At 44.7% G+C, this 27,799-nt stretch overlaps 1 protein-coding gene across 4 annotated transcripts; it reads left to right on the top strand.

The window, feature by feature from the left end:
• The first annotated feature begins 400 nt into the window (after window positions 1-400).
• ubtfl (upstream binding transcription factor, like) lies at window positions 401-27,799 on the top strand. Of its 4 annotated transcripts, none has more exons than XM_041803411.1 (20): window positions 401-1,034; window positions 2,831-2,922; window positions 7,273-7,448; window positions 8,266-8,349; window positions 8,433-8,588; window positions 10,571-10,635; window positions 12,258-12,378; window positions 16,015-16,125; window positions 16,325-16,452; window positions 22,039-22,180; window positions 22,263-22,304; window positions 23,539-23,652; window positions 24,472-24,630; window positions 24,720-24,848; window positions 24,967-25,052; window positions 26,161-26,350; window positions 26,469-26,516; window positions 26,696-26,833; window positions 26,931-27,038; window positions 27,319-27,799. In XM_041803411.1, exons 2-20 carry the CDS (start codon window positions 2,865-2,867, stop codon window positions 27,397-27,399), a joined length of 2,136 nt encoding a protein of 711 aa, XP_041659345.1. In that variant the 5' UTR covers window positions 401-1,034; window positions 2,831-2,864; the 3' UTR covers window positions 27,400-27,799. The 4 variants fall into 4 exon arrangements, with proteins under 4 accessions (XP_041659345.1, XP_041659347.1, XP_041659344.1 ...); XM_041803410.1 differs by having other exon boundaries at window positions 403-1,034; window positions 26,928-27,038; XM_041803412.1 differs by having other exon boundaries at window positions 404-1,034; window positions 24,720-24,830; window positions 26,928-27,038.

Genomic DNA, 27,799 nt, shown 5'->3' with positions numbered 1-27,799 from the left:
GGGTTAAATAAAGGGATATATGGGTGTTTAATGGAATATTAGTGTTAAATAAAGGGATATATGGGTGTTTAATGGAATATTAGGGTTAAATAAAGGGATATATGGGTGTTTAATGGAATATTAGTGTCAAATAAAGGGATATATGGGTGTTTAATGGAACAGCAGGATGCTTATCATGCTTTAACTCTTTTAGGACAGAGTGAATAAACCAGAGATTCATCAGAAAAGTTTTGAAAGTCATTATCTTTATTTTAAAGGTGTATCTGCTCCCCTTCCCATCCCACCCATAACCTGGGGACATCTTCTCTTGAGGATGAAAGGAGAATGGACACAAGGATGGATTGATTGATGATTGATTGGACTGATCGGTCGGTGCAGCTCTCGGTGGGAGGGGAGCGGCGAGCCGGGTGTTCAGACCCGGCGCACCTTGCGTTGTCGGCGGGCAGCATGCCATGCGGATGCGGGTAACACCGCCGCCTCCCAGCCGCTGATCAGCACTGTCAGGCCGTGGAGAGACAGCGGAGAGCCTGTCGGCAGACCCGAGGACTTCCTGCTCACTTTGAACCTCCGATTCGGGGCCTGAAGCTCCGGGCAGCCGCTCTCCTCCGGGCCGCGGTCCTCTGTCTCCCCGCCGGTTCAGCATCTGGAGCCGGCCCAGGTTAAAGTGACGAGGAGGATTCACGGGAGAGGACGCAGGCAATGTTAAATTTTATAAAGCTTTCTGCTTTTGTTAAAGAAGATTTTAAAGTCCCTTAGTGAGCCTGTGAACTATTTTTAAGCGGCCTTGGCTGGTGTTTTAGCCGCTGTCTCTGGTTTCATCCTCCGCCTTTGTCCTCATGTTTTCCCCCGGAGTTCCTCCCCCTGCGGCGCTGGGCGGAGTTTCATACCGGACTAGACGCTCCTTTTGTCGGATTCGTTTCGACCTCACTCCCCGGGGTTTACGGCTGAAAAAAACGCACTTGGAAAGTCCCAAAATAACCCCAAAGACCACCGTGGTGTGCAGTATTAACCTGGGTCTCTGCTCGAATCTGAAGGTAAGTAGTTGGTCGTGATTTTAAACAGATTTCTGGGCTTTTCTGCTCGTTTGTCACCGAGTCACCAGAACATTCATGGCGGCTTTGCAGTGAAGGCTTCTGGGGCAGCAGCAAGACATCAAGCCCGCTCAGCCCCGAAAATCGCCAAACAAGGCCCCTCGTTCACCAAATGATCCACAGTAGACGGCTTTAACAGCCATTTCAGTCAAATATTTACACAATTAAATAAACATTTTCGACGGTTTTCACTCATTTTAACATTTTTTCCCTAAATGATGCGATAATCTGCTTCACGTGTCAAAGCGAGCCTCTGCTTGGTGTTTAAAATGTCCACGCATTATTTCTGCCTGTTTTATTCTCCAAATTTCGGTCTGAATCGACACATTTAAGCAGAAACGCGTCACGCTAGCTTGTGTCTCGAGCAGCTCTGCGTGCCAGCGGAAGCTACGTGGTGACTCCTGCCGGAGGACGGGCGCCATTACTGGGGCAGCTGGAACTAGGCGGCCCGCTGCGTGCGGGGACGGGGACACGCGCACAGCTCGGTCCAAACCGCGGGAAAGCGAAGAAAAAAAGATACAGAGGCGGGAAAATTACACAAAGAACATAGACGTTCATTTTATTTTATATTTGGGCTTTTTACTGATAATTCCAACAAAATCCGGACTTTTCGGAGAGAATCGTACTCTCTACCGCCCTCAGCGCCGCATTCTGGGACAGACTCACTTCAGACCAGCGCCAGGGTTAAATTTAACCCGGCAGTGCTAGCAGCCGGATTAAGAAGACCCTTCCATGACTGGTCTACACTTCAGTAGTGTTTCTTTAGAGTAACGGGTTTAAATAGAGGTGGTCCAGCACTGTAGTGTAGTCCAGCCCGACCTCTTACTGACCCGTACTAGGGATGGGCAACAACGACCAATATTTAGAGCCTCATACCAGCTGAATGCTGATAAAAATTAAATATCTGATTTCCTCCTCTTCAGTAAAAAACAAATAAACCTAGTAAATGAGTGTTTGGTAGATTATTTCTTTGCTGTAAAAGGGCTTCATGTCAATAAATCTTATACTGTGGAAAGCCTGTTTTTTCCCTTTTAAATTGCCCCACATTTGTTAGGAACATTTGTGGGATGAGCAGCAGAGCTGAGTATGTGGGATGGTCTGAGAAAAATGTTCAAAATCTTCTCTGCCAATGCTGAACAAACTGATTCTGCTGCTACTGACATTTGGAGCTTCTGGTACTCCCAGGCTTTGAAGACGACACCCCACGAAGACTGTTTCCTCACCCTGTGTGGCACCTTGAGAAATGACACACCAGAGTCAGGCAGAGATTAAATTTCATAACAACTATAAATAATCAAACTGTTCTATCATGAATCAGAGACCCTGGTTCTAAAGTAAGAGAGGAATCCCACAGGGCAGCATGCTGGGTCCTTTCATCTTTCTTTTGTAAGGTTGTCAGAATGTTCTGTACTCTGATACTTTAAATACTGCATGTTTTGGATCGATATATTCCTGGTTATTTCAATTATTGATGGTATAAAAAATAGCACTTAAAGGGAACAGCTTTTTTGTGACACTGGAAAGCTAACAGGAACATTACCAGCATGTAGAAGTTTGTCTGCAATTTTTGACAGTTTAAACTCAGTGTTGGTGTCTCAGACTTCTACTGTTGTTGCCTTGGTATCAAAGAGGATCGTTGTGGTTGGATGTCCACTAACCAAACTGATAAGGTCGTGTCAAAGACCCGGTACAGATGTGTATATAGGTATGTATTAATGTGTATATGTTTGTGTGTGCAGGGGTGGAGAGGGCAGAGTCTCCTGCGGCTGCAGGATGAACGGCAGCAGCAGCGTCTCTGCAGCTCAGAGCTCCAGGATCAAAAGTGAAACAGGTAAATGCTCTCCTAGTGTGACCTCATCAACAGCTGACCAATCATCTGTCCATCCTTTGTTGGCCACTTTTAGAAAAACTGCCAGCTGTGGCCTACTATCTGGCAAAAATAGAGGGGAAAAAGCTTCCAACATCCCCAGCTTCATCAACATTCAGTCCTCTTCCTCTGATGGTGTCATCCATTAAAGTCTTTAGATTATAAGAAATTATCAAACATTCCATACTTGCCTCTGAAGATGATGTCATTCTTTAATATCTATCAAACATTCCAACCTTGTCTTTGAAGGTGATGTCATTCTTTAATATCTATCAAACATAACATGCTTGCCTCTTGCATGCAGGCCAGTCTAGAACCCCAGTTGCCATTCCAGTCTAACCAGTACCCCACCAGGTTTATTAGCTGAGCAGTCTATCAGTGTGTTCAAATTAGCATTTATTTCTTACTGTTGCATCCTTTCTTACAGAAAATTCATAGCGTCAGCAGTACTGTGCCGTTCTGTGATTGGCAGCTGTCCTCTGTGTGATTGACAGCTGTCCTCTGTGTGGTTGACAGCTCTCTTCTTTGTGGTTGACAGCTCTCTTCTTTGTGATTGACAGCTGTACTCTGTGTGTTTGACAGCTGTCCTCTGTGTGGTTGACAGCTCTTTTCTGTGTGATTGACAACTTTCCTCTGTGTGATAGACAGCTGTACTCTGTGTGGTTGACAGCTGTTCTCTATGTGGTTGACAGCTGTTCTCTGTGTGATTGACAGCTGTCCTCTGTGTGATTGACAGCTGTCCTCTGTGTGATTGACAGCTGTCCTCTGTGTGAATGACAGCTCTCCTCTGTGTGATTGACAGCTGTCCTCTGTGTGATTGACAGCTGTCTTCCATTTGATTGACAGCTCTCCTCTGTGTGATTGACAGCTGCCCTCTGTGTGGTTGACAGCTGTCATCTGTGTGGTTGACAGCTCTCTTCTTTGTGGTTGACAGCTGTCCTCTGTGTGGTTGACAGCTGTCCTCTGTGTGATAGACAGCTCTCTTCTGTGTGATTGACAGCTGTCCTCTGTGTGGTTGACAGCTGTCCTCTTTGTGGTTGACAGCTGTCCCCTGTATGGTTGACAGCTGTACTCTGTGTGGTTGACAGCTGTGCCCTGTGTGGTTGACAGCTGTCCTCTGTGTGTTTGACAGCTGTCCTCTGTGTGATTGACAGCTGTCCTCTGTGTGATTGACAGCTGTCCTCTGTGTGAATGACAGCTCTCCTCTGTGTGATTGACAGCTGTCCTCTGTGTGATTGACAGCTGTCTTCCGTTTGATTGACAGCTCTCCTCTGTGTGATTGACAGCTGCCCTCTGTGTGGTTGACAGCTGTCATCTGTGTGGTTGACAGCTCTCTTCTTTGTGGTTGACAGCTGTCCTCTGTGTGGTTGACAGCTGTCCTCTGTGTGATAGACAGCTCTCTTCTGTGTGATTGACAGCTGTCCTCTGTGTGGTTGACAGCTCTCTTCTTTGTGGTTGACAGCTGTCCCCTGTATGGTTGACAGCTGTACTCTGTGTGGTTGACAGCTGTGCCCTGTGTGGTTGACAGCTGTCCTCTGTGTGTTTGACAGCTGTCCTCTGTGTGGTTGACAGCTGTACTCTGTGTGGTTGACAGCTGTTCTCTGTGTGGTTGACAGCTGTCCTCTGTGTGGTTGACAGCTGTCCACTGTGTGATTGACAGCTCTCCATTGTGTGATTGACAGCTCTCTTCTGTGTGATTGACAACTTTCCTCTGTGTGATTGACAGCTGTCATCTGTGTGATTGACTGCTGTCCTCTGTGTGATTGACAACTTTCCTCTGTGTTATAGACAGCTGCACTCTGTGTGATTGACAGCTCTCTTCTTTGTGGTTGACAGCTGTCCTCTGTGTGGTTGACAGCTGTCCTCTGTGTGGTTGACAGCTGTCTTCTGTGTGGTTGACAGCTCTCTTCTTTGTGTTGACAGCTGTCCCCTGTATGGTTGACAGCTGTACTCTGTGTGGTTGACAGCTGTGCCCTGTGTGGTTGACAGCTGTCCTCTGTGTGTTTGACAGCTGTCCTCTGTGTGATTGACAGCTGTCCTCTGTGTGATTGACAGCTGTCCTCTGTGTGAATGACAGCTCTCCTCTGTGTGATTGACAGCTGTCCTCTGTGTGATTGACAGCTGTCTTCCGTTTGATTGACAGCTCTCCTCTGTGTGATTGACAGCTGCCCTCTGTGTGGTTGACAGCTGTCATCTGTGTGGTTGACAGCTCTCTTCTTTGTGGTTGACAGCTGTCCTCTGTGTGGTTGACAGCTGTCCTCTGTGTGATAGACAGCTGTCTTCTGTGTGGTTGACAGCTGTCCTCTGTGTGGTTGACAGCTCTCTTCTTTGTGGTTGACAGCTGTCCCCTGTATGGTTGACAGCTGTACTCTGTGTGGTTGACAGCTGTGCCCTGTGTGGTTGACAGCTGTCCTCTGTGTGTTTGACAGCTGTCCTCTGTGTGGTTGACAGCTGTACTCTGTGTGGTTGACAGCTGTTCTCTGTGTGGTTGACAGCTGTCCTCTGTGTGGTTGACAGCTGTCCTCTGTGTGATTGACAACTCTCCATTGTGTGATTGACAGCTCTCTTCTGTGTGATTGACAACTTTCCTCTGTGTGATTGACAGCTGTCATCTGTGTGATTGACTGCTGTCCTCTGTGTGATTGACAACTTTCCTCTGTGTTATAGACAGCTGCACTCTGTGTGATTGACAGCTCTCTTCTTTGTGGTTGACAGCTGTCCTCTGTGTGGTTGACAGCTGTCCTCTGTGTGGTTGACAGCTGTCTTCTGTGTGATTGACAGCTGTCCTCTGTGTGGTTGACAGCTGTACTTTGTGGGGTTGACAGCTGTGCCCTGTGTGGTTGACAGCTGTCCTCTGTGTGTTTGACAGCTGTCCTCTGTGTGGTTGACAGCTGTACTCTGTGTGGTTGACAGCTGTTCTCTGTGTGGTTGACAGCTGTCCTCTGTGTGGTTGACAGCTGTCCTCTGTGTGATTGACAGCTGTCCTCTGTGTGGTTGACAGCTGTCCTCTGTGTGGTTGACAACTTCCCATTGTGTGATTGACAGCTCTCTTCTGTGTGATTGACAACTTTCCTCTGTGTGATTGACAGCTGTCATCTGTGTGATTGACAGCTGTCCTCTGTGTGAATGACAGCTCTCTTCTGTGTGATTGACAACTTTCCTTCTGTGTGGTTGACAGCTCTTTTCTGTGTGATTGACAACTTTCCTCTGTGTGATTGACAGCTGTACTCTGTGTGGTTGACAGCTGTTCTCTGTGTGGTTGACAGCTGTTCTCTGTGTGGTTGACAGCTGTCCTCTGTGTGGTTGACAGCTGTCCTCTGTGTGATTGACAGCTGTCTTCCGTGTGATTGACAGCTCTCCTCTGTGTGCTTCTGTGTAGATGAGTGGAGTAAGGAGGACTGTCTAACTCTGTTGGAGAGGATTCGCAGTCTACTTTCCTTCTGTGTGATTGACAGCTATCTTCTATGTGGTTAACTGCTCCTCTGTGTGATTGACAGCTGTCCTCTGTGTGGTTGACAGCTCTTTTCTGTGTGATTGACAACTTTCCTCTGTGTGATTGACAGCTGCCCTCTGTGTGGTTGACAGCTGTCATCTGTGTGGTTGACAGCTCTCTTCATTGTGGTTGACAGCTGTCCTCTGTGTGGTTGACAGCTGTCCTCTGTGTGATAGACAGCTGTCTTCTGTGTGGTTGACAGCTGTCCTCTATGTGGTTGACAGCTGTCATCTGTGTGGTTGACAGCTGTCCTCTGTGTGGTTGACAGCTGCCCTCTGTGTGGTTGACAGCTGTCATCTGTGTGGTTGACAGCTCTCTTCTTTGTGGTTGACAGCTGTCCTCTGTGTGATTGACAGCTGTACTCTGTGTGGTTGACAGCTGTCCTCTGTGTGGTTGACAACTTTCCATTGTGTGATTGACAGCTCTCTTCTGTGTGATTGACAACTTTCCTCTGTGTGATTGACAGCTGTCATCTGTGTGATTGACAGCTGTCCTCTGTGTGAATGACAGCTCTCTTCTGTGTGATTGACAACTTTCCTTCTGTGTGAATGACAGCTCTCTTCTGTGTGATTGACAACTTTCCTTCTGTGTGGTTGACAGCTCTCTTCTGTGTGATTGACAGCTATCTTCTCTGTGGTTAATTGCTCCTCTCTGTGATTGACAGCTGTCCTCTGTGTGGTTGACAGCTCTTTTCTGTGTGATTGACAACTTTCCTCTGTGTGATTGACAGCTGTTCTCTGTGTGGTTGACAGCTGTTCTCTGTGTGGTTGACAGCTGTTCTCTGTGTGATTGACAGCTCTCCTCTGTGTGCTTCTGTGTAGATGAGTGGAGTAAGGAGGACTGTCTAACTCTGTTGGAGAGGATTCGCAGTCTGCTGCCGGACGGAGACGCCATGAAGTACAAAACCACCGAGTCGCACTTCGACTGGGAGAAAGCCAGCTTTGGAAACTTCAGCGCAGAAATGTGTCGCAGGAAGTGGCAGAAAGTCTCCTCAGAGGTAACGGGCGCACATGATACATATGACACACATCACACACACACACCATTATTCCAGAGCACACTGCACAGACCGTAGGCCACAGTACCAATCATGAGGATGGATCCACATCAGGGACACGGGTCCTGATCCAGGTTCACCTGGCCCCGAAGTCCATTTCCATTTCTTCAGTGTAAACAAGCAACAACCTCTAATGTTGCTCAAAAAGCATGAAATGAGTTTGAACAGGTTCCAGAACATGTTCCAGAAAAGTTGGGACACGGAAGAAAAAAAAAAAAGACGTGGAAAGTTGTGAATTCTCAAAAACACCTAGAACCTTCCACAGGTAAGAAGGTAAACTGGTGATTGGTTGTTCGGCTTCTTTTAGCAAGACAATGCCAAGAGTTACAACAGCATGGCTTCACAGTGAAAGAGCGTAGGTCTAGATCGGCCTGCATGTCAAAGGCGAGGACGGATGTTCAGTAGGTTTTAAAAGAATGACCCTGTTCATGTCAGGACTCTACAGTTTGGCTGTCCTACAGCATAGTCTTCATTCCTGCAGTCAGAATCTTCTAGAACGTCCTCTGAAGTGTGAGTCATTCGCTTGAAATGTCAGGAGAATTTGCACTAAATTTTCAGGCATTTTCATGGAAATGTGGGAAATATATTTTCAATGACTACAACTTTAGTTTGAATTTTTCTGGGGAATTTGCTCGGCTGTTTTCATGGAATAATGGGAAATTTAAGTAGAATTTTTTAAAGAATGTAATCTGGAATTAAGGCACTGGTAATTTTCCAGAGTTTGTAATCCCCTTAAACCGACACTTTGGTGTTTCAGGTACGTAAATACAGAACGATGACAGAGCTCATCATCGACGCCACCGAGTTCGTTAAAAATCCCTACAAAGGAAAGAAACTGAAGGTGGGTCACATGATCGGCGTGTATTCAGCTGATTGAGTGTGAACGGCGTGTTTTTCTGACTCTCTCTCTCTCTCTCCAATCAGACGCATCCAGATTTCCCTAAAAAACCCTTGACCCCTTATTTCCGCTTCTTCATGGAGAAACGAGCCAAATACGCCAAAATCCACCCCGAGATGAGCAACCTGGACCTGACCAAGATCCTGTCCAAGAAGTACAAGGAGCTGCCTGACAAGAAGAAGGTCTGTTAATGTTCCTACTGCTCCTCACACTCTCCTCAGGATTTCATGCTAGCTTAGTTCTCCTTCAAACTGTTTGAAGCTCCTTTTAAATCTTTTAATGCTGTGAATCCTCCTCTTTCCACAAACTCTGAGAAAGAACACAGATCTTAGTGAGCAGAACTTTGCTTTGACCCGAGGAGAGATGTTCAGTGTTGTACTGCAGCAGAAACATAGAGCTAGAGAGTTTACCCACTTATTTAGTCTCTAAATCAGTGTTACTCAACCGAACAGCCAAATTACTGAAAAACACCTTTGCAAGAGCCACAATCTAAAGGGTCAAAAGTGGCAAAAATGGATTAAAGTGGCAATAAAAATAAGTTAAAGGTGCAAATAATAATAATAATAATTCAAAAGTGGCAAAAATGGATTAAAGTGGCAATAAAAATAAGTTAAAGGTGCAAATAATAATAATAATAATAATAATAATAATAATAAATGTTATTTATAATGCACTTTACATTTAGAAACAAATCTCAAAGTGCAACAAATAGGTGTATAAGGGTAAAAGCCTTAAATAGAATAAGAACAGGATTAAAATCAAATCAGAAAAAGAATAGCACAAAGCAGGAATAAAAACAGTTTAAAAACACCAGAGGGCTGATAAGTCTAAAGTCCAAGAGGGTGGGATCTAGAGGCAAAATGGTCCAAATGTGGCAAAAAATTAGAGAAATGTGACTAAAATGGGCAAAAAGCAGTCAGGAGTGGCAAAATAGGGCATAAAAATTGGAAACAAGTGGTATTTAATGGAAAAAGGTAGCTTATATAGGCAAAAAATGGTGAAAAGGGGCAAAAATGGGAAAAAAGAGACTAAAAGAAGTTACAAAAATGGACAAAAAAGAGGAAACAAGTGGTATTTAATGGCAAAGATAGCTGAATTGGGTGGATTAATGTGGCAAAAATGGGATAAATGGGACGATTATGTTTGACAATTAAATCCTTCTGTATTAGTCTGGGTAACAAACTGATTAATGTGATTAATTTCTGAGGTCATAGTTTTCTTTTTTAAGCTTTTCTGGGGAATAATGTTTCAAATGAAGACGTAGAAGAGCCACACGTTGAGTACCACCACCCTAAATGGTAGGGCTGGACAATTCATGGAAATTTGATCGTGATTTCAATTTTGGTTTCTCACGATCATAAAAACATTATAATCGAAGAAAAATGACTAATGTGCCACGCAGCGTGTATGCAAGTTCCTACACTGTGAAAGCACCGTGAATGCACCTGTGTTGCGTGTGCAGCTGCAGCAAGCGTGTGACGTATGTGGATCAATAATACGAGGAGCGAGCGATTAAAAACATGACAGAATGGCAGCCTTTGTTGAGAAGAAGGGTAGGACATGGCAGGACAATTTACATTTGCAATTTGCAAGTTTTACAGGAGTGCATGTAGATTGGGTATTTAATTTTATTTATTGTTTTTTATTTTTATTATTTAATAGATTATTATTATTTTACTTGTTACTAATTTATTTTTGATTATTCTTTTAAGTTGCGGTTCAAAGAAATACTCAAGTTTTGAAATCAATGAAAAATCGTGTTTATTGATCGTGATTTCAATATCAATCAAAGTAATTGTGATTATTATTTTTGCCATTATCGTCCAGCCCTACTAAATGGTCTAAATGGTAGATAAGGACAAAAACATGAAAATGTGCTGGAATGTTCTTCATAGTTGTGAACCAGTGATGTAGATGTCAGGTCAGTGCTGACTAGACTGATGCCTGAGTATCCAGAGAGCGTGTGGAGGTCTGCTCAGAGGATGATTGTTCCCTGCTGTGGTGTCTTTAAAAGAAAAAGCAGACTTGACAGAGGCAGAGCCCGGCTCAGGGACCCTACAGACTGGACCAAAGTGGAGCGGCGTTTCAGGGACAGGGCAGAGATGACCACAGCCCCTGTGACTCCTCCTTTAATGGTCAAACTTTTGTCTTTGTCTTCCTGCAGCAAAAATACATCTGTGAGTTCCAGCGAGAGAAAGAAGAGTTTGAGAAGAACATGGCTCGATTCAAGTGAGTTCAGCTGTTCAGGGTGTCTGCGGGGTCTCACAGAGGGTTAGACCCTGATCCATCAGTGTGGGTCAGATGAGGCTGTCTGAAATACAGGACTGAGGTTATAGGTTATAGTTAGTGTTAATCACAGCTGATGTTCTAGAACTCTCTATAGCCAAAGGACAGTGAGCTCTGCTGTGTCAGGATGTGGAAAACAACATCCTGACGTGCTGAGTAAGAGGTTAGTGTAGACCTCCGTTACTAAACACAGACCTTCAATCAGCTGATTTATTCTTAGAGGTTAGTGTAGACCTCCGTTACTAAACACAGACCTTCAATCAGCTAATTTATTCTTAGAGGTTAGTGTAGACCTCCGTTACTAAACACAGACCTTCAATCAGCTGATTTATTCTTAGAGGTTAGTGTAGACCTCCGTTACTAAACACAGACCTTCAATCAGCTGATTTATTCTTAGAGGTTAGTGTAGACCTCCGTTACTAAACACAGACCTTCAATCAGCTGATTTATTCTTAGAGGTTAGTGTAGACCTCCGTTACTAAACACAGACCTTCAATCAGCTGATTTATTCTTAGAGGTTAGTGTAGACCTCCGTTAAACACAGACCTTCAATCAGCTGATTTATTCTTAGAGGTTAGTGTAGACCTCCGTTACTAAACACAGACCTTCAATCAGCTGATTTATTCTTAGAGGTTAGTGTAGACCTCCGTTACTAAAGCTCCTACTGCACATTGCTGAAATTATTGCACAGAAATATAAATATATGTTGTTTTGCACGTTACCCTGCTGTTGAAGATTAGAAACTGCTGTGTTGAAAGTAGTATTGCACGATGCCCATAGCACACGGTTGCACATGCAGTTGTGTGAGTAAATATTGCACCAATAAAAGCATACATAGATGTCTTTATGTACGCAGCAGTAGAAAATTAAGGATGGTGCTCCATCCCACTGAGCCCGTTAGGAACACATACAAAATAAAAAAACGGTCCGTTCTCGTCAGAAACACACGTTTACTTTCTTTTACTATGACAGAGAAACTAGAACAGCTCACGGCGCTGACAGCCATGATAACTCTTTATTTAAGCAGGAGTGTTAGCCAGGACCAACACAAGTCAAGACCCAGATCCAGACCAAGACCTTAATCCATTTTAAAAAGCATAACAAAATTAAACAGTGAAAGAGGACCTTCTCTTAGGTTTTAGTTTTCCTTTAAAAACGTTTGACAGCAACCCCCCCATCACGTCCGCCACTATTTTAGAATCACCGCGATGTAAAACTCTCCAATCTGAGCTCGATTGTTCTGGACCTCACACCAGAGGACTTCTCCTCCAGTTTTAAAGTCGCAGACAAAGTCAGAGTAAAATCCTGGGAGTCTCGCTGAGGTCGCCGCTCGCTCCCGTTGTCCCAGTCGTCAAGTGTAAGGTGGTCCTGAGACTGGATTTTAGCGGTGGTGTCTGTCCGTTCCTGCTGCGGCACACAGAGCTCCGCATACTCTCACAGCCAGCACTGCGGCGGCCCGGTGGCCCTCTGTTTAATATCAGCCTTTAAACCGCTCTAACTGCCTTTATGTTTATGCTGTTAGCATGTGTTAGCGCCCAGCATGGCTAACGTTAGCTGCCCTGCAGGGAGGATCATCCCGAGCTCATCGAGGAGAGGAAGAAGTCCGACCTGCCTGAGAAACCGAAAACTCCCCAGCAGCTGTGGTACAACCACGAGAAGAAGGCCTACATGAAGCTGCACCCCGAGGTAAACGCCTACGCTGGAGTCACCACCTAACCTGATACCTGATACCTGTCAAAACCAGTATCCGTACTGGTCAGATACCACAGCACCAGTACTAGAGCCCTAAACACCCCAGATAAACAATGCTGAAAATCGAGGAAAAACACCTGCATGTTGTCGACATTCAGCAAAACATTGACAACATTTCCATTTAAACATGATCAATGTTATCATTGTATTATCAATGTAAAGCATTAGACAATAGAAAGAGGAGTGGACCCAGCACGCTGCCCTGTGGGACCCCTCTCTAACTTCTGTGATATCAAAGTATTAGACAGTAGAAAGAGGAGTGGACCCAGCACGCTGCCCTGTGGGACCCCTCTCTAACTTCTGTGATATCAAAGTATTAGACAGTAGAAAGAGGAGAGGACCCAGCAAGCTGCCCTGTGGGACCCCTCTCTAACTTCTGTGATATCAAAGAATTAGACAGTAGAAAGAGGAGAGGACCCAGCAAGCTGCCCTGTGGGACCCCTCTCTAACTTTTGTGATATCAAAGTATTAGACAGTAGAAAGAGGAGAGGACCCAGCAAGCTGCCCTGTGGGACCCCTCTCATACTTTTGTGATATCAAAGTATTAGACAGTAGAAAGAGGAGAGGACCCAGCAAGCTGCCCTGTGGGACCCCTCTCATACTTTTGTGATATCAAAGTATTAGACAGTAGAAAGAGGAGAGGACCCAGCAAGCTGCCCTGTGGGACCCCTCTCTAACTTCTGTGATATCAAAGAATTAGACAGTAGAAAGAGGAGAGGACCCAGCATGCTGCCCTGTGGGACCCCTCTCATACTTCTGTGATATCAAAGTATTAGACAGTAGAAAGAGGAGAGGACCCAGCAGACTGCCCTGTGGGACCCCTCTCTAACTTCTGTAATATCAACGAATTAGACAGTAGAAAGAGGAGAGGACCCAGCACACTGCCTTGTGGGACCCCTCTCTAAGTTCTGTGATATCAAAGTATTAGACAGTAGAAAAAGGAGAGGACCCAGCATGCTGCCCTGTGGGACCCCTCTCATACTTCTGTAATATCAAAGAGGACCCAGCATGCTGCCCTGTGGGACCCTTCTCTAACTTCTGTGGTATCAAAGTATTAGACAATAGAAAGAGGAGAGGACCAAGCATGCTGCCCTGTCGGACCCCTCTCATACTTTTGTGATATCAAAGTATTAGACAGTAGAAAGAGGAGAGGACCCAGCACACTGCCTTGTGGGACCCCTCTCTAAGTTCTGTGATATCAAAGTATTAGACAGTAGAAAAAGGAGAGGACCCAGCATGCTGCCCTGTGGGACCCCTCTCATACTTCTGTAATATCAAAGAGGACCCAGCATGCTGCCCTGTGGGACCCCTCTCTAACATTTGTGATATCAAAGAATTAGACAGTAGAAAGAGGAGAGGACCCAGCACACTGCCTTGTGGGACCCCTTTCTAAGTTCTGTGATATCAAAGTATTAGACAGTAGAAAAAGGAGAGGACCCAGCACACTGCCCTGTGGGACCCCTCTCTAACTTCTGTGATATTAAAGTATTAGACAGTAGAAAGAGGAGAGGACCCAGCACGCTGCGTTGTGGGCCCCTCTCATACTTTTGTGATATCAAAGTATTAGACAGTAGAAAGAGGAGAGGACCCAGCACGCTGCGTTGTGGGCCCCTCTCATACTTTTGTGATATCAAAGTATTAGACAGTAGAAAAAGGAGAGGACCCAGCATGCTGCCCTGTGGGACCCCTCTCATACTTCTGTGATATCAAAGAGGACCCAGCACGCTGCCCTGTGGGACCCCTCTCTAACTTCTGTGGTATCAAAGTATTAGACAATAGAAAGAGGAGAGGACCCAGCATGCTGCCCTGTGGGACCCCTCTCATACTTTTTTGATATCAAAGTATTAGACAGTAGAATGAGGAGAGGACCCAGCATGCTGCCCTGTGGGACCCCTCTCATACTTCTGTGATATCAAAGAGGACCCAGCACGCTGCCCTGTGGGACCCCTCTCTAACTTCTGTGATATCAAAGTATTAGACAGTAGAAAAAGGAGAGGACCCAGCACGCTGCCCTGTGGGACCCCTCTCATACTTTTGTGATATCAAAGTATTAGACAGTAGAAAGAGGAGAGGACCCTGCATGCTGCCCTGTGGGACCCCTCTCTAACTTCTGTGATATCAGAGAATTAGACAGTAGAAAGAGGAGAGGACCCAGCACACTGCCTTGTGGGACCCCTCTCTAAGTTCTGTGGTATCAAAGTATTAGACAGTAGAAAGAGGAGAGGACCCTGCATGCTGCCCTGTGGGACCCCTCTCTAACTTCTGTGATATCAAAGAATTAGACAGTAGAAAGAGGAGAGGACCCAGCACACTGCCTTGTGGGACCCCTCTCATACTTCTGTGATATCAAAGAGGACCCAGCACGCTGCCCTGTGGGACCCCTCTCTAACTTCTGTGATATCAAAGTATTAGACAGTAGAAAAAGGAGAGGACCCAGCACGCTGCCCTGTGGGACCCCTCTCATACTTTTGTGATATCAAAGTATTAGACAGTAGAAAGAGGAGAGGACCCTGCATGCTGCCCTGTGGGACCCCTCTCTAACTTCTGTGATATCAAAGAATTAGACAGTAGAAAGAGGAGAGGACCCAGCACACTGCCTTGTGGGACCCCTCTCTAAGTTCTGTGGTATCAAAGTATTAGACAGTAGAAAAAGGAGAGGACCCAGCATGCTGCCCTGTGGGACCCCTCTCATACTTCTGTGATATCAAAGAGGACCCAGCACACTGCCCTGTGGGACCCCTCCCTTACTTCTGTGATATCAAAGTATTAGACAGTAGAAAGAGGAGAGGACCCAGCACGCTGCCCTGTGGGACCCCTCTCATACTTCTGTGATATCAAAGCATTAGACAGTAAAAAGAGGAGTGGACCCAGCACGCTGCCCTGTGGGACCCCTCTCTAACTTCTGTGATATCAAAGAATTAGACAGTAGAAAGAGGAGAGGACCCAGCACACTGCCTTGTGGGACCCCTCTCTAAGTTCTGTGGTATCAAAGTATTAGACAGTAGAAAAAGGAGAGGACCCAGCATGCTGCCCTGTGGGACCCCTCTCTAACTTCTGTGATATCAAAGAGGACCTAGCATGCTGCCCTGTGGGACCCCTCTCATACTTTTGTGATATCAAAGTATTAGACAGTAGAATGAGGAGAGGACCCAGCATGCTGCCCTGTGGGACCCCTCTCATACTTCTGTGATATCAAAGAGGACCCAGCACGCTGCCCTGTGGGACCCCTCTCATACTTCTGTGATATCAAAGTATTAGACAGTAGAAAGAGGAGAGGACCCAGCACGCTGCCCTGTGGGACCCCTCTCATGCTTCTGTGATATCAAAGTATTAGACAGTAAAAAGAGGAGAGGACCCAGCACGCTGCCCTGTGGGACCCCTCTCTAACTTCTGTGATATCAAAGTATTAGACAGTAAAAAGAGGAGAGGACCCAGCATGCTGCCCTGTGGGACCCCTCTCATGCTTCTGTGATATCAAAGCTTTGAATTTCCCTCATTAACATTTAAGTATCTATGTATCCATCTTGAAAACACATGAACGCACACATAAACATACACGTCTATCTACAGGTGAGTCAGAAGGAGCTGAAGGAGGCTTTGAGGAGGCAGTGGTCTCAGCTCTCTGACAAGAGGAGACTCAAGTGGATAAGCAAGGCCCTGGAGCTGCAGAAAGACTATGAGGTAACAGACCAGACCAGGTCTGACTCAGACAAGCTAGAATGACTAGGAATAGCATACATGGACCGAGCATGCTACCCTGTTGGAGTCCTCCATGACTTCATGTAGAGGGAGATTGTTGAAAGCTCAGAGCTGATATTAAATATCTGTGACCAGGTCTACAGATCAGAGCGGTACTGACTCATTAAATCTGTGTTTGTAGGACAGTATGAGGGCGTATCATGAGGCTCATCCTGACGTGAACTCAGAGGATCACGTTCGCTCTGTCCTCACTAAAGCAGAGCGACAGCTGAAGGACAAGTTTGATGGACGGCCAACGAAACCTCCGCCGTGAGTCCTTGCCACTGATATGCTAAAGATGCCAACCAGCTAAAAGCTAATGATACTAACCAGCCAAAAGCTTATGATGCTAACCAGCCAAAAGCTTATGATGCTAACCAGCCAAAAGCTTATGATACTAACCAGCCAAAAGCTTATGATGCTAACCAGCCAAAAGCTTATGATACTAACCAGCCAAAAGCTTATGATGCTAACCAGCTAAAAGCTAATGATACTAACCAGCCAAAAGCTTATGATGCTAACCAGCCAAAAGCTTATGATGCCAACAAGCTAAAAGCTAATGATACTAACCAGCCAAAAGCTTATGATGCTAACCAGCCAAAAGCTTATGATGCTAACCAGCCAAAAGCTTATGATGCTAACCAGCCAAAAGCTAATGATGCTAACCAGCCAAAAGCTTATGATGCTAACCAGCCAAAAGCTAATGATACTAACCAGCCAAAAGCTTATGATGCTAACCAGCCAAAAGCTTATGATGCTAACCAGCCAAAAGCTTATGATGCTAACCAGCCAAAAGCTTATGATGCTAACCAGCCAAAAGCTTATGATGCTAACCAGCCAAAAGCTTATGATGCTAACCAGCCAAAAGCTTATGATGCTAACCAGCCAAAAGCTTATGATGCTAACCAGCCAAAAGCTAATGATACTAACCAGCCAAAAGCTTATGATGCTAACCAGCCAAAAGCTTATGATGCTAACCAGCCAAAAGCTTATGATACTAACCAGCCAAAAGCTTATGATGCTAACCAGCCAAAAGCTTATGATGCTAACCATAAAAAAGCTTATGATGCTAACCAGCCAAAAGCTTATGATGCTAACCAGCCAAAAGCTAATGATACTAACCAGCCAAAAGCTTATGATGCTAACCAGCCAAAAGCTTATGATGCTAACCAGCCAAAAGCTTATGATGCTAACCAGCCAAAAGCTTATGATGCTAACCAGCCAAAAGCTTATGATGCTAACCAGCCAAAAGCTTATGATGCTAACCAGCCAAAAGCTTATGATGCTAACCAGCCAAAAGCTTATGATGCTAACCAGCCAAAAGCTTATGATGCTAACCAGCCAAAAGCTTATGATGCTAACCAGCCAAAAGCTAATGATGCTAACCAGCCAAAAGCTTATGATGCTAACCAGCCAAAAGCTAATGATGCTAACCAGCCAAAAGCTTATGATGCTAACCAGCCAAAAGCTTATGATGCTAACCAGCCAAAAGCTTATGATGCTAACCAGCCAAAAGCTTATGATGCTAACCAGCCAAAAGCTAATGATACTAACCAGCCAAAAGCTTATGATGCTAACCAGCCAAAAGCTAATGATGCTAACCATAAAAAAGCTTATGATACTAACCAGCCAAAAGCTTATGATGCTAACCAGCCAAAAGCTTATGATGCTAACCATAAAAAAGCTTATGATGCTAACCAGCCAAAAGCTTATGATGCTAACCAGCCAAAAGCTAATGATACTAACCAGCCAAAAGCTTATGATGCTAACCAGCCAAAAGCTAATGATGCTAACCAGCCAAAAGCTTATGATGCTAACCAGCCAAAAGCTTATGATGCTAACCAGCCAAACGCTAATGATGCTAACCAGCAAAAAGCTTATGATGCTAACCAGCCAAAAGCTTATGATGCTAACCAGCCAAAAGCTTATGATGCTAACCAGCCAAAAGCTTATGATGCTAACCAGCCAAACGCTAATGATGCTAACCAGCAAAAAGCTTATGATGCTAACCAGCCAAAAGCTTATGATGCTAACCAGCCAAAAGCTTATGATGCTAACCAGCCAAAAGCTAATGATACTAACCAGCCAAAAGCTTATGATGCTAACCAGCCAAAAGCTAATGATGCTAACCATAAAAAAGCTTATGATACTAACCAGCCAAAAGCTTATGATGCTAACCAGCCAAAAGCTTATGATGCTAACCATAAAAAAGCTTATGATGCTAACCAGCCAAAAGCTTATGATGCTAACCAGCCAAAAGCTTATGATACTAACCAGCCAAAAGCTTATGATGCTAACCAGCCAAAAGCTTATGATACTAACCAGCCAAAAGCTTATGATGCTAACCAGCCAAAAGCTTATGATGCTAACCAGCCAAAAGCTTATGATACTAACCAGCCAAAAGCTTATGATGCTAACCAGCCAAAAGCTTATGATGCTAACCAGCCAAAAGCTTATGATACTAACCAGCCAAAAGCTTATGATGCTAACCAGCCAAAAGCTTATGATGCTAACCAGCCAAAAGCTTATGATACTAACCAGCCAAAAGCTTATGATGCTAACCAGCCAAAAGCTTATGATGCTAACCAGCCAAAAGCTAATGATGCTAACCAGCCAAAAGCTTATGATGCTAACCAGCCAAAAGCTAATGATACTAACCAGCCAAAAGCTTATGATGCTAACCAGCCAAAAGCTTATGATGCCAACAAGCTAAAAGCTAATGATACTAACCAGCCAAAAGCTTATGATGCTAACCAGCCAAAAGCTTATGATGCTAACCAGCCAAAAGCTTATGATGCTAACCAGCCAAAAGCTTATGATGCTAACCAGCCAAAAGCTTATGATGCTAACCAGCCAAAAGCTAATGATGCTAACCAGCCAAAAGCTTATGATGCTAACCAGCTAAAAGCTAATGATACTAACCAGCCAAAAGCTTATGATGCTAACCAGCCAAAAGCTTATGATGCCAACAAGCTAAAAGCTAATGATACTAACCAGCCAAAAGCTTATGATGCTAACCAGCCAAAAGCTTATGATGCTAACCAGCCAAAAGCTTATGATGCTAACCAGCCAAAAGCTAATGATGCTAACCAGCCAAAAGCTTATGATGCTAACCAGCTAAAAGCTAATGATACTAACCAGCCAAAAGCTTATGATGCTAACCAGCCAAAAGCTTATGATGCCAACCAGCTAAAAGCTAATGATACTAACCAGCCAAAAGCTTATGATGCTAACCAGCCAAAAGCTTATGATGCTAACCAGCCAAAAGCTTATGATGCTAACCAGCCAAAAGCTTATGATGCTAACCAGCAAAAAGCTTATGATGCTAACCAGCCAAAAGCTTATGATGCTAACCAGCAAAAAGCTTATGATGCTAACCAGCCAAAAGCTTATGATGCTAACCAGCCAAAAGCTTATGATGCTAACCAGCCAAAAGCTAATGATACTAACCAGCCAAAAGCTTATGATGCTAACCAGCCAAAAGCTAATGATGCTAACCATAAAAAGCATGATACTAACCAGCCAAAAGCATGATGCTAACCAGCCAAAAGCTTATGATGCTAACCAGCCAAAAGCTTATGATGCTAACCAGCCAAAAGCTAATGATACTAACCAGCCAAAAGCTTATGATGCTAACCATAAAAACATGATGCTAACCAGCCAAAAGCTTATGATGCTAACCAGCCAAAAGCATGATGCTAACCAGCCAAAAGCTTATGATGCTAACCAGCCAAAAGCTTATGGATGCTAACCAGCCAAAAGGCTAACTGATACTAACCAGCCAAAAGCTTAGTGATGCTAACCAGCCAAAAGCTTATGATACTAACCAGCCAAAAGCTTATGATGCTAACCAGCCAAAAACATGATGCTAACCAGCCAAAAGCTTATGATGCTAACCAGCAAAAAGCTTATGATGCTAACCAGCAAAAAGCTTATGATGCTAACAAGCCAAAAGCTTATGATGCTAACCAGCCAAAAGCTTATGATACTAACCAGCCAAAAGCTTATGATGCTAACCAGCTAAAAGCTAATGATACTAACCAGCCAAAAGCTTATGATACTAACCAGCCAAAAGCTTATGATGCTAACCAGCCAAAAGCTTATGATACTAACCAGCCAAAAGCTTATGATGCTAACCAGCCAAAAGCTTATGATGCTAACCAGCCAAAAGCTTATGATGCTAACCAGCTAAAAGCTAATGATACTAACCAGCCAAAAGCTAATGATACTAACCAGCCAAAAGCTTATGATGCTAACCAGCCAAAAGCTAATGATGCTAACCAGCCAAAAGCTTATGATGCTAACCAGCAAAAAGCTTATGATGCTAACCAGCCAAAAGCTTATGATGCTAACCAGCCAAAAGCTTATGATGCTAACCAGCCAAAAGCTTATGATGTTTAACAGATATTTGCTAATGATCCTAACCTGTTAAATGCTAATGTTAGAAGTAATGACAGTTGTTATATTTGCCAGTAATGGAAAAGATTTGATTGTTATCAAAAAACAATAACATCATATTTATTTTTATAGTGGTTTTAAACAGATTTGTGATGGACATGCAGAAGAACCATGCCAACTAAAAAAGAAGATGACCAAACAAACAAATAATTCATAGAAAACATGAACAACATCATTTAATCAGAATATGACAGAAACCAGAGAGACACTGAGAGCAGGAGAAGATTTAAGTAAAGGACACAAATACAAATAGGATTAAAACCCAACATAATGTTGAGATGCAAGTTAAACAAGAGGAAAAAGCAGTATGTTAGCAGAGAAACACAAGTAGAAACAATAAAACCAGTAAGGCATCAGATAGGGAACAAAAGGGGGAAATAAAATGGTGTGGTTTAACCTGCTAACACCTGTCTAAAGGTAACTGTCTAACCCTCACCTGTTCTAGTAAAGACAGAAGTCTAACAGTGTGGTTTAACCTGCTAACACCTGTCTAAAGGTAACTGTCTAACCCTCACCTGTTCTAGTAAAGACAGAAGTCTAACAGTGTGGTTTAACCTGCCAACACCTGTCTAAAGGTAACTGTCTAACCCTCACCTGTTCTAGTAAAGACAGAAGTCTAACAGTGTGGTTTAACCTGCCAACACCTGTCTAAAGGTAACTGTCTAACCCTCACCTGTTCTAGTAAAGACAGAAGTCTAACAGTGTGGTTTAACCTGCCAACACCTGTCTAAAGGTAACTGTCTAACCCTCACCTGTTCTAGTAAAGACAGAAGTCTAACAGTGTGGTTTAACCTGCTAACACCTGTCTAAAGGTAACTGTCTAACCCTCACCTGTTCTAGTAAAGACAGAAGTCTAACAGTGTGGTTTAACCTGCTAACACCTGTCTAAAGGTAACTGTCTAACCCTCACCTGTTCTAGTAAAGACAGAAGTCTAACAGTGTGGTTTAACCTGCTAACACCTGTCTAAAGGTAACTGTCTAACCCTCACCTGTTCTAGTAAAGACAGAAGTCTAACAGTGTGGTTTAACCTGCTAACACCTGTCTAAAGGTAACTGTCTAACCCTCACCTGTTCTAGTAAAGACAGAAGTCTAACAGTGTGGTTTAACCTGCTAACACCTGTCTAAAGGTAACTGTCTAACCCTCACCTGTTCTAGTAAAGACAGAAGTCTAACAGTGTGGTTTAACCTGCTAACACCTGTCTAAAGGTAACTGTCTAACCCTCACCTGTTCTAGTAAAGACAGAAGTCTAACAGTGTGGTTTAACCTGCTAACACCTGTCTAAAGGTAACTGTCTAACCCTCACCTGTTCTAGTAAAGACAGAAGTCTAACAGTGTGGTTTAACCTGCTAACACCTGTCTAAAGGTAACTGTCTAACGTTGGCGTTCTGGTGTGCAGTAATGGCTACTCCCTCTACTGTGCTGAGCTGATGGTGAACATGAAGGACGTCCCGAGCACGGAGCGGATGGTTCTGTGCAGTAAACAGTGGAAAATGATGACGCAGAAAGAGAAGGACATGTTCCAGAAACGCTGCGAGCAGGTCAGTGCTTACATGCTAACATGCTAACATGTCAGCAGCGCGTTGCTCCGCCCTCATGTTTCTGATGTTTGTTTTTCATCAGAGGAAGAAGCAGTACGACGTTGACCTGCAGAGGTTCCTGGAGGTACGTCTCCACCTCAGCATCAGCTGATTGATGTAAACATGAGTGAATGAAAACAGCAGAAAGATTTAACCTGTAAAAATGTAGTAAAGATGGTATCAAATATCAGAAATGACTAACTTTTGTTTTTTTCTACACGTGCAGAAACATTTAGAGACGTTTGTATTCCCGTCTTATGAAATGACAGGTTTTTAAAGGTTTTCTTCTTACAGATGATGAAATGATCAGATGGAGTCTGATTTAAAATGTGTCATATCAGCATTGGCCGTTTTTATAACTGCGCCTTTGAGAGAGCATGCTGGCCTGTGGGACCCCTCCATTACTGATGTGGTACTCACTCACCTCGGCCCTGTTCTACATGTTATCTTCTATTAGGGATGGTACCTGGTACTTGGTTAGGTACAGTGAGCTGTATGACCTTTGAACTCTGCTGACATCAGGTCCAGAAGCCTGAGACCCACATAGAACTGCTCCAGTCTGCCACAGTACTAAAGAGGGTCTTTCCCTCTGTTTGACAGTGAAATGGTTCTACACTGGTGTAGATCGGAGGAATCAGGGTTCTCCCTGCTCTACACCAGGCTCTTGGGATAGATAGTTTCTCCCACTCTAACGTTAGTAATCTAAGGACATCAGGGACGTTTTTGGACCCGTAGGAGACTCCAGTTGGCCCTGGGGCAGAGGAAGGCTTTGCACACCTCACTACAGTCTGCACTTCCTTCCCCCTCAGTAGTCGTACATCCATACTGGACTCTGTCTCTCCTAAAGGTGGCCTGTCAGGTGGAAGGCTGGATCCTCTAATCCTGGATCTATCCTGGATCCATACCCCTCCAGCTCTAGCCTTGACGTTTTTAGCTGCCCTCCCCGGTCCTGACTGATCGACCCTTCAACAAACTTAAACGTCAAACATTCCTTGTGTTGCTGCTTCCAGCCGTCCCTGAACTAAACTCCTCTCCTCACTGAGACACTAACTGAGACGGACCAGGTCACCTGTGTCCTGCATTAGTGTTGGAGGTGTTAGTTTGACGCCACCACGCTGTGATGACCCTGGCCCCTAAAGAGGAAGTTAATACACTGTAATAGAAGAGTTGGACCCCCGTATAGAGAGTCTGAGTCTGGTTCCTAACCCGGTATATGAAGCTACAAGAACCAGTTCTTTTAAAAACACTCAGAATCTTTAAACAACTTTAGTCCAGCAGACAGAACATCTGATGGCTGTGTTTTCCTGCCGTTTCTGCAGAGTCTCCCAGAGGAGGAGCGAGACCGGGTCATGACTGAGGAGAAACTCGGGGGCGCCAAGTTAGGAGGGGGTGTGGCTACCAGCCCACATAGAGCCAAGTCACCTTCTGTCAAGGTTTGAAAGTCTCCTTCAGATGAGCCTGACCCCGACAGCTCGTCAGAAATCAGTTTAACTCTGTTTTTATTTATCTACACTCCCATCATGGCAGAATAAGAGACACCTGTAAATCAATAAACACTGAAATATCACATTAGCGTGAGTATTCAGAGGCTGACAGATCTGAGCTTTAGAGGAGAGAGATTCTCCTCAGAGTGAAACACCAGAGCTGGCGTGGCTGAATACTTCAGAAATGATCTGTTTATATATATGGGGTCAAAAAATTACAATTTTAAATCATGATTAATCTCTGAGTTTTTATAGTTAATGTTGATTAATCGCACCTTTTTTGTCACATTTATAAATTCACTATTCTACATTTAAACTGGTTTGGTGTGATTTTAGTCTGAAATGAGGGGATATGGACGTCCTGTTCACAGACCTGTTTTTATTGGTAGATTGAAGATTTGAACATGAACTTATCTGTGGAAAAAGGAACCTGTTATGGACTAAAAATGAAGGACAGAGCAGTGAAAGGGTCCTGACGGCTCTGACTCGTCTAGATTTAAAGTAGAATAAGACCTGATGGCCGTGTCCTACATCACTGTGGCTGCAGAGACGCTGACATGCCTTACTACAGTGTACTGATGCTGTTACTCGTGATTAAAAAAATAGAGCGCTAATTGTGGGCCTTGATTACTCATGACTAAATTTATTGATCCTGACAGCACTAATCAACAAACAACCATCGTTTTCTGTTTGGTTTTGCTTTTTGAACCCTTGTGGTTTTTACGTATGCACCTCCAAACTCACCTTCTGTCTTTGTCTTTGATCCAGGAGCGAGGGCGGGAGGCGGAGCCTGATCCCTGGGTTCCTGCTGGACCTCCCAAAGAGCGGCGTGATGGGAAGAAGACGGCAAAGCTTCCAGAGACGCCGAAAACAGCGGAGGAGATGTGGCAGCACAGCGTGATCGGAGACTACCTGGCCAAATACAGAGTGAGCGGTATACAGAGAGGGCGGGGACAGAGCATGCTCAGAGAGCACCGCCTCTAATATTAACCCTCTGATGGTCATGTGACCCACAGAGCGACCGCAGGAAGGCGCAGGCGGGAATGGAGGCGGCCTGGAAGTCAATGGAGAAGAAGGAGAAGATCCCGTGGATCAAGAAGGCGGCAGAGGACCAGAAGCGTTACGAGGTTCAGTACCAAGCTGTGGTCAGTGAGCCACATCCTCTGGGACCCCGACCCAGACCGAGCCCCGTTTCCTCTGTGTTCATTCATATGCCTGAATATGTAACATGCTGTGGTTGTACTGACTGTTGGTGTCCTGCAGAGGGAGCTGTTGGAGATGAGAGCGCCCGCAGCGGCTCAGACTCAGAGGAAACCCAAGTTTGATGGAGAACCAAAGAAACCTCCTGTGTGAGTGCGACACCAGTTTAAAAACCACTTTATTATAGGGTTGTTTTATCACATATTTAAGGCTCTAAGAGCGTTCATCAGCCATGATGGCTCCCCGTCTGAGACGACCTCTGAAAGCTCCTCTGTAGGTGTGGAAGCAGGAAGACGGTCTAAAACGGTCTAAAACATCCGTAGTAGCAGGAAGCACTAACCCAACTGATGAGCATGGCGGTCTCTTCTTTCTGTTTAGACACAAATCTTCAAACCAACTACAGTCCTTCAACTCTATGTGTCACTACTACAGCACAGATAAACCGACAGTCTACTGATGCAGATGGGTCTTTGTTGGCAACTTTGGAAAACTGGGTGGAACCTTAAAGGAACCCTCGCTCATCGCCAGTTCCACCCACTTTTTCAAAAGTAGCAAATAAGACAGAATCTTTGGCAAAAAATGAAGGACCGCAACATCCCATTCTTCAAAAATATTCCGTCCTCTGCCTTTGATGAGGATGTAACCCTTTTTGAAATTTTAAAACATTCCCACCTGTTTCTGATGATGTCATCCTTTTTAATTTATAAAACATTCCGTCCTCTGCCTTTGATGATGATGTCATCCTTTTTAATTTATAAAACATTCCGTTCTCTGCCTTTGATGAGGATGTCATCCTTTTTTTTAAAGATCTATTTTTGGCCTTTTTTTGATAGGACAGTGGATAGAGTCGGAAACAGGGGAGGGAGCGGGGAGAGACATGCAGGAAATGGTGCCACGGGCCGGATTCGAACCCGGGTCGCCTGCGTATATGACATGCGCCTTAACCACTCGACTACCGGCGCGCCAGGATGTCATCCTTTTTGAAATTTTAAAACATTCCCACCTGTTTCTGATGATGATGTCATTCTATTTAATTTATAAAACATTCCGTTCCCTGCCTTTGAAGATGATGTCATCCTTTTTTGAATTGTAAATCATTCCGTCCTTTGATCGTTGAAAGAACAAAGGGGGTATCAGGTAGTAATAAAGGAGGAGAGGACCAGCACGCTGCCCTGTGGATCCTCCATGACTTTATGACTGTTTTATTCAGGTTAAAGTCTTTAAACAGCCCCTCCCCCTGCTGTTCCTGTCCAATAGGAGCGGCTATCAGATGTTCTCCCAGGAGCTGCTGACCAATGGGGAGCTGAATCACTTCAGTCTGAAGGAGCGGATGGTCGAGATCGGAAAGCGGTGGCACAAACTGAGCCAGAGTCAGAAAGACAAGTACAAGAAGCTGGTGGAGGAGCAGCAGGTGGAGTACAAGGCTGAGCTGGAGGCCTGGGTCAAGGTACCGCTCTCTGAATACACGCTTTATTATTACATTCCTATCAGGAATTATGTCCAGCACAGCATGGATTAACACCTGAATATGGACTAAGTCCAGCTGTTTTTGTTCTGGTCCACAGTCCCTGTCTCCTCAGGATCGAGCCGTCTACAAAGAGTTCTCGACCTCAGTGAGTCTGTGTTTGGTTCAAGCTCCGTCTTTAACTTAAATTCATGTTAGAATGATGGCGTAGAGGCTATAATCCTAACGTCCTAGACCTAGATTAGAAACATATCTCCATAGGAATGGTCTCTGTGGCGTTATAAATCCTGTCTTTTTTGTGTCGTTGTGTCCGTGGTTGTTTTTCAGAAACGCCGCAGCACCACTAAAGTCCGTAGCAGCCCTGGCGCTAAAGTCCGGGTGACGGCGAAGGGGAAGGCGGCTAGTTCCAGAGCCGTTACACAGACCGTGGGTGTGGCCAAGCGGGCGATGGCATACCGGGCAAAGGTAACGGCCTAGTGTAATCTGAACTTCCTGTCGTGGGTTTTGGGTCCCTCTGCGCCGTCTGTCAGGGTTGTAAAGCGTTCTCTTCGTCCTCCAGCAGGACATGTCGGACTCTGACGAAGAGGAGGAGAAGAGCGACTCGTCTGACTCTGACGAAGACGATGAGACATCAGGATCCACGGACAGCGATGACGATGACGACGAGGAGGTAAATTTAAATTAAAACATTCATCAGCCAATGAACAAGCTGGATGGTTGCCATGGTTATCTCCTCTACCTTTGATGATGATGTCATCCTTTTAAAACATTCCGTTCTCTAAGGTGTCATCATTGAAACATTCTTAAACATTCTGGTCATTTTAAAAGTTTGTTTTATCTCGTTAAGCCCCCTGATTGGCCGACACGTTCTCTAACGATCCTCTGTTGGTTTAAAAATAAAAAACCTTTAAAGATTTCAAACAGTTTTAAATTTTTTCTTTTTTTCTCAGAACGATGAAGATGATGAGGATGACGAGGACGATGAAGACCAGTCTTCATCAGAGGAATCCAGCGACTCAGACTCTGACTAGCCCCGCCCCTTCAACTCATTGGAGAGGAAAGGCTGTGCAGGCCACACCTCCTCAAGTGCCAATCATCCTGGCTGACCAATCAGAAGTGGCGTCAGACCAAGGTCCTGCTGGTCTGTCCCACCCCCCTTTTAAAGGGGCGGAGCCTGGTGGCGTTTTGTTACCCGTGTTTGTTTTTTATGGCGTGTTTGTTGGTTTTTATCAGACTGACGTCTCAGACGGGTGGACACTTGGGTTTTATGTTTCAAAGCAACAGAGGGGCGGGGTTTGTACAGTTTGACAGGCAGGAGGAGGGGCGGAGCCTGTCACTTGTGTTAATCAATGTTGAGAGAGGAGCCAGTGTTCATCCTCCAATCAGCCGCCTCCTGGAGAAAATTATTAACAAATAAAAGCACTTTTCTCA

The sequence above is a fragment of the Cheilinus undulatus genome, linkage group 13 (genome assembly GCF_018320785.1).
Source record: "Cheilinus undulatus linkage group 13, ASM1832078v1, whole genome shotgun sequence".
NCBI classification, from domain to species: domain Eukaryota; kingdom Metazoa; phylum Chordata; class Actinopteri; order Labriformes; family Labridae; genus Cheilinus; species Cheilinus undulatus.
The sequence above is the reverse complement of the archived record's forward strand: the minus strand, read 5'-3'. Positions and strand labels throughout refer to the sequence as shown.

What these genes read in the sequence shown, in the direction of transcription:
- ubtfl (XM_041803410.1), top strand. Translation starts at nt 2,865, where the DNA reads ATGAACGGCAGCAGCAGCGTCTCTGCAGCTCAGAGCTCCAGGATCAAA. An exon ending in CAGGATCAAAAGTGAAACAG is followed by an intron (nt 2,923 to 7,272) that starts GTAAATGCTCTC and finishes GCTTCTGTGTAG; the next exon opens with ATGAGTGGAGTAAGGAGGAC. An exon ending in CGGCCAACGAAACCTCCGCC is followed by an intron (nt 16,453 to 22,038) that starts GTGAGTCCTTGC and finishes TCTGGTGTGCAG; the next exon opens with TAATGGCTACTCCCTCTACT.